Source organism: Helobdella robusta, assembly GCF_000326865.2.
Source record: "Helobdella robusta unplaced genomic scaffold HELROscaffold_65, whole genome shotgun sequence".
NCBI classification, from domain to species: domain Eukaryota; kingdom Metazoa; phylum Annelida; class Clitellata; order Rhynchobdellida; family Glossiphoniidae; genus Helobdella; species Helobdella robusta.
This window is the reverse complement of record NW_008705364.1, coordinates 303302-315252: the sequence shown is the minus strand read 5'-3', so window position 1 is coordinate 315252 and position 11951 is coordinate 303302. Positions and strand designations below refer to the sequence as shown.

Sequence of the window (11951 nt, the reverse complement as noted above, 5' to 3'; positions counted from 1 at the left end):
TTTATTGCGCGCTTTCACTAATGCGTTGCTTGCGTGTCCTTATGCGTATGCGGATACAACGCAGTGACTTGAACACCCCTTCGTATTTGAACAATGGTATCGGCTTATGACGTTCTATGTAAATACATAGCTGCGTAGTGCTTATCATTAGAATTATTGCATTGCGGCTCAAAACGGACATTTTCTTTATCTCGAATCGGTCGTTTTTTCCTTCAAATTAAAATTTTGTTCACCTTTTTTGATATTTAGAACTGTATTAAACATTAAAACTTGTGAAATTAAAATAACTGATATAGTTCACTGTGCTAACAAATGTTCCTGACTGACTTCGACGCCTTAATGCATTTTTTGTGGTTTTCAAATGTGTTGAAGTGAATATTCCTAAATGTTATCAGTAAATTTGATGAAGTAAGTCTGGTTGAAATTAATTGAAGTGGCAGACACCGCCAAAAATTGTTAGTTTGCGTGAAATATTCGTGCAGACTTCTTTTATATTCATTTGATTCAATTAACAACAAAAACAACATTGATCATCCGCACAACACATGATTCATTCAGTTCTCTGCTTTAGTTGTGCTGCAAAATGTTTGTAAGTTGTTAGATAATGTACGTAATTAAGAGGATTTTATTTAATTTACGCAACTGAGTAGCTGATTTGTCAGTACTTAGTACTTGTCACAGTAATAAGTACCAATACTTGTATAAACTATTGTATGTAGCTATATATATATTACAAAGCATGTATGTATAATATAGGTTTATTACTGCGTTATTTACGGTTACGCGTTACGGTGCGTTCCATTATTAAATGGTTACTTAATCATTCCATCTGCTCTGTTTTTTTCTCAGTTGAATGAAATCCTGCAATTGAACTTTTTTTTTACCATATTTCTCAAGTAATAATTCTTTTTCAGCTCCGGTGGAATAGTATAGAGATGAACAAATTGTGTTAGGGATTAAATTAAATGTAATTGTGGAGGTGGTATCAAAAAAAAGAACGGAGTTTGGACTGAATGCATATTTACGATACGTAGACGGTGCATCATGTCATGTGATTAGTTCATTGTTCATTACAATTGCACGGCTTGGTAATCATCCGTTACATAAAGAGCTAAAAGGGTACATTTTAATTAATTGGTCAGTTAAAGACTTGAAATTAAACCTGCAAAAGTATTTTTTGCATCATCTATTGATTAGTTTTACTGGCTATCTTTTCAAAAGCTCAATGTTAGGCGTTTTTTGAAAACGTTTTACCACAACTTGACATCCCTTCGTTGATCAGAATGGACTCTTCCGCTTGCCACGTATGTTGTTGCTGCATTCATTGACTGGTATAGCCCTACATTGTATTTGGTTGGTTTTAGCTGTAACGCTGCAATGCAAGCCTGCTATCTGTCTATAATACGCACGTATATACATACATACCTACATACATACCTATATACATACATATTTACCTATAAATACATATTTAATTGTATATAAGCATACATCACATGTGGGGTTACATGTTGCCTATTGTGTATATTACGTAAATATATTATATTAATTATTATATTATTAATAATAATTATTATTATTAGATGTAATTTCATTGCTGCTAGGTTAATGTGTTGTAATTAAGTGGTATATATGCGTTATACGTGCGTATTTGACGTGTGTTTTGTACGTACGCGGATGTATGAGTGAATGTATTTTGCGTGTATGTGTGTGTATGAGTTTGTGTATGTATGTGTGTGTATGAGTTTGTGTATGTAGGTATGCATGTATTTAGGATATACATCTTTTAATGTATGTTTTCTTCTTGTGATAGATACACACTCTGATTTTTGCATCTTGGTTTCAGAAAAATTTTATTTAAAATGCAGTAAGTCTTGTCTATATATATATATATATATATATATATATATATATATATATATATATATATATATATATATATAAATAATTGAGGTTAGAAAGTGAAGTTTGAAAAAAGTTGTTATTTGTAGTAATACATTTATAAATCTGGATGTTATTACTAAATTGAATGATTAAACATTAAAGTTCTGCTGTTCAGACATGAATTTTTGGATTACTCTTATAATTTCTTTCTGCTTGATATAAATAAATATCTTGCTTATATTTCATATTATTGTATCATCATTATTATTTATTTGTTTGTTTGTTAAGATTACATTACAGGCATGATAAATGGTTTTCTTGTGTTCGTATTATGCTTTGGTGGGCTTTTTTTTCTGTTTTTTGCTTCGCCTGATTTTACAAGCGATTTTTTATTTGTTAATTATCATTCTTGCTGTTATTATTGTTGTGCGCGCAAATGACTTTGTTTATGTTTTGTTATCTTTGGTTTACTGTTTACAAATTATAAATTTATTTACAAAACCACACTGCCAAAATGTCAAGCGCTAGTTGATGACATTTTTTTTTCTAGATAAAATTTCGACACGTGAATTTTATATGCCTGTAATTTAGTGCTGTATCATGCTAGCCTGCATGTGTGTGTGTGTGTTGCGTGTGTGAGTGTGTTTGTCTGTGTGTGTGTGTTGCGTGTGTGTGAAAATTTAAATGGTTCCATTTGTGTACTATGTATAAACTGCTATTTTCTAATGTACCGTTATAAAACATTAAATAAATAAATAGAAAAATTTATTATTGTCAGTAAAAAATGTATGTATGTATTAGCGCGTATGCAAATAGTTTATATGTATATATATTTATATACATATATGCAGTATATTTGCAAATGTATATGTACATTTATGTACATATTGTATACTTATGTACGTACATATTGTATGCGATAATGATGATCTGGAGCATATATCCTAAGCACATATTACAATACATATTACACAAACACATATTGTAGTTGTATGTATATATATATATATATATATATATATATATTCTATACATATATAGATTTATTATTTTATGTATACCGTATATACACATATATATGTCATTTAATTTTATCGTTGTGTCTGTGTTTTTTCGTTTTGTTAGAAGAATTTCGTGCTCTATTGTTTGGTATTTTATTGTATGGTATTGTTTTGCAACGCATCTTAAGTCAGATCATCTTCTAATAGCATTTAAACGACATAAACATTAACATCTGGATGTAAACCTGTAATATATTAGAGGCCAAATTGTAATAAATTATTGCCATTTTTTGTCATTCTTGAAGACGCTCGTTGCTAATTGGTTGCAACATCCACATAACCACGCCCATTTCCTTTTATTTCTTTAACTCTCTCTCTCCATCCTTGTTCTCTTTCACTATTCAATATTATTTCTTTCTCTACCTCTTCACTACTTTAACTTTCTCTTTGCGCGTTTGCAATGAATGGGTGTATAATATATGTGCGTGTGTGTATGTGAATATATATATATATATATATATATATATATATATACATACATACATGATGTGTGTGTGTGATTGCTTTCTTTATATCACTTTTCTATTGATTGAAGCAAATAAATAACTGGTGGTTAACTTTGATAGTATTTGTACGTGTGTGTGTGTGTATCTGTACGAATGATGAGTTTGTGTCTGTGTGTGCGTGTGTGTGATATGGTATGAACCAAGAATACCTTGAATACCTTGTTCTAGAAATCCATGGTATGTACGTTCGGATCTGACTGATTTTTTTTTCGTCTGTATAGCGATCCAATTTGACGCTGATTTATTACATTAATAAAGATTTATTATTATTATTATTTTAATTCTTTTTATTATTATTTTCTTTTATTTTCACCCACAGAGTAATATGAACCACGATTAGTGAAACTTAAACCATATCACCACATCTAAAACTTCAAAAGCCACCGCAGCTACTGCTACAACTACTATTACTATAAATACTTACTACAGCTTCTGCTACTACTACTGCAGCCACAAATTTGAAAATAAATGGCTAGCGAGGCCACTGCAAGAGCGAGAGATCGTGAAGATTTTGAGGAGGGCGAGTTGGAAGAGGGTGAGCTAGAGATGGATGAAGGAGAGGGGGCTTCAGTTAATTACCCAATCATATTGTCGTCGTCGTCGTCGCTGCTGACGTCGTCGTCGTCGTCCACAACCACAATGTCGTCGCTACAGGCACAAACATTGATGCTACAAAAAGGTGCTTGTTTTTGTATTTTTGTTTGTATGTATGTTTGTTTGTATGTATGTTTGTTTGTATGTTTGTTTGATTGATATTTAATTGTTTTGCATGTGTCACATTGAATGTCTGTGTTGTTTGTGGTTTAAGTTCTACTTTGTATACCTTTTTAGCAATAATAAAAGTAGTTGTAGTAGTAGTAAGTAGTAGTAGCAGTAGTAATAGTAGTAGTAGTGGTAGTAGTAGTTAGTAGTGGTGAAAATAAAAATAGCAATTATACTGAAAATAATAATATTTTTTGCAACGACCCAACGTAATACAACAACAAGGCCAAACAGCTGGTAGCAACAGCAGCAGTAGTAGCCACACCATTTCGTCGACGACAACATCGTCTTCAGCAGTAACGACGACAGCCGGGCGATCCCATTCTCGGAAGCGATCTTTAGAGGGGTGTTCAAGTCAGGCACTCAACGACAGCAACAACAATGAAGAGGATGGAAAGAAGAGGAGATCAAAGAAGAGGAAGAGGAAAAATGGCGATGAAGACATTGGCGTTGATACTGAGGTAATGATAGTGATAGTTGTTATGATAATGACGATGAAGACGTTGACGATGATGGAAAATAGTGATAAGAATATGATGAGAATGACATACATTTTTTTAGAATTCAAAATTTAAAATCAACAAACGACCGTTGCACGATCAACATTAGCAGGATTTGAAGACGCGCGTACGCCACAGAAGTCGCGAGTCCGCTCGGCGACATCGCCACCATCAACAGCAACTACATCGGCGTCATCATCGCTGTGAAAACGACGGCCAACAACAACAGCAACTACATGAACATCAGCAGCAACAACAACAACAACAACAACATCAGTACGAACAAACCTTCCAACAACAACATCAACAATACCACAAGAACGACGACGTTGAACCGCCTCTGAAAAAACCAAAAGGGAGCCACTCCATATCATCTGGCCCCTACGGTTCGCCCTACAATAGCGGCAGGGATGGTCTAAATAATAATAATAATAATAATAACAACAACAATAATAATAATGAAAATAATAATGCCGGTTTTGATAGAGAGAGGAAATATGCGGGAAATAATGATGATGATGATGACGATTATAACGACGACGATGGTTACGGAGAAGGATATCTTGGACCCGTGAGTAATGATGATGATGATGATGATGATGACGATGATGATGATGGTGACGATGATGATGATAGTGATGATGATGATGATTATAGTGACGATGACGACGGCGATGATGATTGTTAATTTTTCAGAACACCAGCAATGAAAGTGATGATAGTAGAAATAACAACAACTACAACAACAACCGGAGATCCGAAAACTTCCAAAACAAGTATCATCATCATCATCATCAGCCTCACCCTACCTACAGGAATATGTCCAGGGGTAGGGGAGGAAGTGCCGCGAGAGGGGGTGCGGCGGGAGGGGTCCGACGGAGAGGGGGCCCAAGGAAGACGACCCCGATGGCGAACAAGTCAGATTTTGATGATAGGCCTTTGGTCTGCAAGTATTTTCTGGATAACAAGTGCATTAAGGTGATGATGGTGATAGCGATGATGGTGATGGTGATGATTATGGTGATGATGATGAAGATTAATCATTTATTATTTGATTTATCCTTATAAAATCAAACTCACACACACAAACACACACACAGACACACAATCACATGCATGCATGCATACATATGTTCAAACAGACAAACAAACAGACAAACAAGCAAACCAACGTGAAAACAAACATACAGGGTGATGATTGTTCGTACGTTCATGATTTGAATCCACCGAAAAGACCTGAGCTCTGTCGGTTCTATCTTTCAAGTGTCGGCTGCAATAAAGATTACTGCTTCTACTATCATGATATCCTTTGTTTTTTTTGATTGGTTGATCGATTGATTGAATGAATGAATGATTGATTGATTGATTGATTGATTGATTGATTGATTGATTGATTGATTGATTGATTGATTGATTGATTGATTGATTGATTGATTGATTGATTGATTGATTGATTGATTGATTGATTGATTGATTGATTGATTGATTGATTGATTGATTGATTGATTGATTGATCGAATGAATGTGTGGATGAACGACCGACTGAATGAGTTTTCAATAAACCGGAAAAAATCATGTATAAATGAATTCATTCATGCCTTTATTTGCACGCTCCTTTGTGTATGTGTGTGTGTGTGCGCGCGTTTGTTTATACGTTAAACTGAATGATCCTAATTCACTAATTGACCCCAATTCGCTAATTGACCTTGACATTTGACCTCGTAATCACGTGACTGGCCGTGTAAGGACTACCACGTCCGCGGCAATTGCCAGTACGGCGAAAAGTGTCGGTTCAGTCATGAGGCTCTTGATTTTGAAACCAGTGAACTGGTGAGCGAGTGAATGAATAAACGAATGATCGAACGAAAGGTGAAAAAATAAATGAATGAATGAATGATTGAATTAGTGAATTCATGAGTGAATGAATGAGCCGGCATAAGTTTATTTATTTAAAATTTCATTGCGTTACAGCTCAACATACCAGACTTAAGCAATAAAAAACCTAAGGAAATTACGAAAAAAATTCAAAAGTATCAACAACAGCATCATCATCAGCAACAATATCAACAACGTCATCATCATCAACAACCAAAACATTATGAACGCTATGAACAACAACAACAACAACTTTACGAACATCAAGAGACACAACAACATTATCACCCACAACACTCTCAGAATGAACAGCAAAACTATGAACAACAACAGCAACAATATCGTCAACAACAATATCAACAACAACAAAATGATCAACAACAACAACATCCACAACAACATCCACAACAACAACATCCACAACAACAACATCCACAACAACAATATCCACAGCAACAGCATCCACAACAACAACATCTGCATCAGCAACAACAACAACAACAGTCTCCATTGTTAGCAGACAGGAAAAAGATCCCGTCTCTTTTAGAATTAGAAATACCACCGCCCACATTCATCCACAGCATCAATAACGATGACGTCATTATCAACAACAACAACGTTGACAACATCAACAACAACGACAATTATTTCAACAGTAACAACAACAAACAGCCGTTGTTGAAAAATTCGCCCAGAGGCTATTACAACAACAACAACAACTATTACTATGATCGAAACGAGTACGGCGGTGGTGATGAAAACAATCGCGGCCGCCCCGGTTATGATGATGATCGTAATAATAATAATGATAATAATAATAATAATAGCGAGACTTTTTGGGATTATCAACAATATGATAGAGAATTTTCGATTGAAAACAACAGCAGCAACAACAACAACAACAATAATAATAACATTACTAATGATATGGACGATGGTAACAAAGATAATACAGATGACGTCACCAAAGATTATGAAAAAGATGTGGCAGGGGCCGATAATACAAACAATCGCCCAAGATGTGATGATGGTAACGATTGCGATGGTGATATTGCGAACAATGATAATGATGCTACAAACAAAGGTTAATACACACACACACATATACTTATGTACATACATGCTTGCATACATACATTCATACATACATACATACATACATACATTCATTCATAACATGCACATTTTAAAACAGAAAAGAAAAGAAGAAAAAAATCAAGATTCGATTCAGCTGATGACGTCAACAACAACAATAATAATAATAACGATGATGATAATGATAAAAATCTGAATGATGATTTTGACCAATTAGAAGTTTCTAGCATGCTGAAAAGTATCAGAAACCAACAAATATGTGTAAGTGTGTTTTTTGTTTGTCTGTGTTTGTTTCGGTGTTTGTGTGCGTGTTTGCGTGTGTGTGCGCGCGCGTGTAATGTTTTGTTTGTATTTATGTTAATAGTTTTATAATTATTTATTACTTTAACTCACTGATTTATTTCCTCCATGTATTTTTGCTAGAATGCATCACAGCAAGGTGCGACCCTGGCAAATAATTCTCCCTTCATTTCTACACAACAACAACATCAACAACAACCACATCAACAACAACCACATCAACAACAACAGCATCAACAACAACAACATCATCAGCAGCAACAGCCATTAAATCAACAACCGCATCAACTATATCCACAGCAGCCACCACCATTGCTTCTACAGCAGCATCTACAACAACAGCAGCTACTGCTACAACAACATCCGCAACAACAACAACAACAGCAACAATATCCACCTCAGCAGCAGTTCTCCACTCTGGCTCAGAATATTTTGAGAATGAATTCCAACATTAACAACACTAGCAACAACAACGCTGTGAACTTTAATGACAACAACAACAACACCAACATGCTAATCAACAGATTTCCAAACAACAACAACAGTAGCATCATCATCAACAACAACAACAACATGTCAACAAACAACCAGCCGGGATTGTTGGGAGCACCTCCGGGACCGCCTCTACTAAATAACACCCCGTGTCTCGTCAACCCCCTCCCAATCCCGTTCAACCCACCGCGGCCTCAGTTATCACAACTAATCCACGCACCACCTCCTCTGCAACCACCCCAACTACATCAGCAACAACAACTTCAACAGCAGCTTCATCATCAGCAGCAACAACAGCAGCAGCAACAACAAAATTTTTCTGGATTGCTCGGTAGAGCTCCAGGATTTTTCTCCAACTTACCCCAGCTGCCTAATCAGCAGCCAGTCGGCCAGATAGCTCCATTTTCTAATCCACCACCGTTCGATCTTGGCCAAATTCTTAGCAACATTGTTAGAAATACAGCAGTCGCTGCTCTAACCAACCAAACGCCTGCTGGCTTTTTAGTTAATAACAACAGTAGCAGTAGTAATAGCAGCGTTGCTGCTGCTGTGGCTGCTGCAAAAGCAGCTGCCGCTGCTGCAAAAATAGCCGCTGCTAGCAATCCTGTAGTTGATGCAGAGTAAGTTAAAGTAATTTTTTGGCGTTGGTTTGTTGATTTTGTGCCTGGGCTCACTTTTGGTTCATGTTTTGATGTCATTTATTGTTTCACTACTGTAATTATTACAATTGCATTGATTGATATTATTTACTGTAGCTTAAATTAGCTTTAAAAATTTTCACTTCAGGTCAATTCTGAACTCGAAGCAAGGCATTCAAAGTGAGGTGGTCAATAATAACAACAGCGCTTCTAGCAGCAGCAGCAGTAAATCCAACTATCAACGAAACAATTTGAACATCATCAAAGGTTATGATGATGACAACAACAACAACCACCTCTTCAGAAAATTTGACATTAAACCATCAAACGACAAAGACAATGTACCAAATAATGACGACAACAACAATAGTATTATTAATGCTGGCGACATTAACAGAGCAGATAACTATAACGAAGATATGAATGTTAGCAAACCAGCATTCGTTGATCCACGCATTAGAAACAGCAACCAGATGGCCACAGCTATTGACAGGGCTAATAAAACTGACGCTGCTACTACTATTCTTGCCACGACCACTTCCACCACAGCTGCAACAGCAGTCAGTAAAGTTGTTAACAATGAAACAACATCAAAGACTTTAACGTCATCAGCAGCTGCAGCAGTAGCGGCAACAGCAAGCAAAGAAAATAAAGACATAGAAATGAAAGTTACAAAGATTCCCTACATTCTGCGCTCCATAAGTTTGGAAACATTAAACCGACCTACCATTCCGATCGACATTTTGGCAAGCTGCACCCCGGAGACCAAAGAAATGTTTGACTTGGACCCAAGAATGAAAAATTATTTGAAACCGTCTCTAGCTGAACTTCCGTTGAACTTTGACATCATGCACTCATCTCCTACGTCAAATTTGACATCCGGGGAGGGTAAATCTAACAACCAGAGGCATTCTTCAAGAGTGAAATTAGATACGTACAAGCCGTCATCCTCTCATTCATTTATTTCGTCTCCTCCATCCATCTTCCCACCAGAACCCAGCAAAAAAATTTACAGTCTGCCTGATATCGTTCTACCGCAGACAACTCTCCCGGCGGATTTGGAAGAAAGCAAATTAGGTAAAGACGTAATGAAAGTTAGGAGAAGTTCATCCATTCAGTCGCCACCAGCTGCTGGCATCAAAAGTCCGTCTGCTTCTTTGAATATCAGTCAGCAGAAACCATTTCAGGTGTTTGTTTATTGTTAGGAATTAGCGAAAGAATCTTAAATTATTTCTTTTTTGTAATGTCTATTTTGTGATTCATTAAGTGTTTTCTTTCTTCCACGTAAGATTCTGGTTATTATTAAAAAATCCTGTCAGTCATTCATTCATTCGTATGATAATTGAGCTAATAAATAACTGATTAAATCATCCTATCCATAAAGATTCCCAAGGCACTGATAGAATGGAACGCTCCACCGCTGACGACCAAGTCCATCGGACCAACAGCCATCGGATTCGAATGCGAAGCCAGCGATACAACGAAAAGTTCGCCAACATCAGACAAGACCACTAAGAAGGTTATTGACTATCGAAATGATCCCAGATACAAGAAGAAAAAGTTGAGGAGTAAAAGTGAAGAAGATAATGATAAAAGTGATACTGCTACCACCACCACTACTACTACTGCTACTAATAGCAGTAGTAGTATTGTTGATAGTAATAATGATGATAGTAGTGTGGTTAAGACTGAGGAGTGTTTAGCCTTTAAAGGTAAGGAAGTTGCGATGAACAATGGAGCTTATTACGAAGGCCGAGAAGACATAAACCATTTTCACAAACTGAAACCAACTACAACAGCAGCCCCACCAAACTCAACGGCGCCATCAACAGCAGCAACAACAACAACCCAGATAACATCATCATCATCATCACCACCACCGCCGCAGACATCATCATCATCATCGTCGTCGTCCTCACAACAACCAACGTCATCGTCGTCATCGCTTCTTCACAGCCCATCTCCACCGCTGGATTTTTTCCCGCCCATCGCCAGATACCAGCCCGAGACGTTCTACCTAGATCCGATGATGATTGATGAATACGACGATACCGATTCTAACGCTCCGTCGACACCATCTGCCGGACCATCGCTATCGAAAATCGACGAATGCTTCTACTCCCGATACATCGATCGAGAACCGTCGGTATTGTCAACCGCCTCGTCGTCGTCGTCTCTTAATGAAGCTAGCAGTGGCATCGGCGGTAGTGGTAGTAGTAGTAGTGGTGGTGGTGGTGCGACGCACATCTCTGTTCCTAACTCAATACCGTTTTTTCCGGCTGCTGAAAATGACGACGACCTAATGGATTCCTCTGTTGAAGTTAACGTTAAGGATATGTTTAAGACCATAGATCCCACTACATCGCCATTTTGTTAATGGTTTTTTTTTTAGAGAAAGAGTTGAATTTTTATTTCTTTGAATGTTCTTCCTTCGAGATGGATTTTTCTTTTCAACTGTTTGTTTCTTTTTCAATTAAGTCTAAATATTTTGTTAGCGGCTCACTTTTATATTCGTTTGTGACGTTCAAGATAGCGATGATGACGATAATGATGATGATGGTGATACTGATGGTAATAATAATAATAATAATAACAATAATGATGATTGCGACGATGGTGGTAATAGCAATGATGATGGTTCGATCGATTATTTATTTTTCTCTGTATATAAATAATTGTACATACTTGAGTTTTTGTGAAAGTTGTGCTGCACAAATTGTAGAACCTTCGTTAACTAGTACATGTATATATATATATATATATATATATATATATATATATATATATATATATATATATATATATATATATACAATATTCTATAAATTCTACCGAAAG

At 36.2% G+C, this 11951-nt stretch overlaps 1 protein-coding gene across 1 annotated transcript in view; it reads left to right on the top strand.

Annotated features, from left to right (window-relative positions):
* Positions 1 to 3919: 3919 nt before the first annotated feature.
* The window catches only part of HELRODRAFT_194042 (hypothetical protein), a gene marked incomplete at its 5' end in the record, with an annotated part of 9129 nt that continues 1097 nt past the window's right edge, over positions 3920 to 11951 (top strand). The window contains 10 exons of the mRNA XM_009030127.1: positions 3920 to 4130; positions 4508 to 4674; positions 4826 to 5284; positions 5512 to 5691; positions 6460 to 6543; positions 7042 to 7672; positions 7784 to 7902; positions 8215 to 9095; positions 9262 to 10300; positions 10498 to 11817. Of these exons, the coding sequence (XP_009028375.1) occupies positions 3920 to 4130; positions 4508 to 4674; positions 4826 to 5284; positions 5512 to 5691; positions 6460 to 6543; positions 7042 to 7672; positions 7784 to 7902; positions 8215 to 9095; positions 9262 to 10300; positions 10498 to 11490 (4764 nt within the window). The 3' untranslated portion in view covers positions 11491 to 11817. The remainder of the gene's footprint in view (positions 4131 to 4507; positions 4675 to 4825; positions 5285 to 5511; positions 5692 to 6459; positions 6544 to 7041; positions 7673 to 7783; positions 7903 to 8214; positions 9096 to 9261; positions 10301 to 10497; positions 11818 to 11951) is intronic.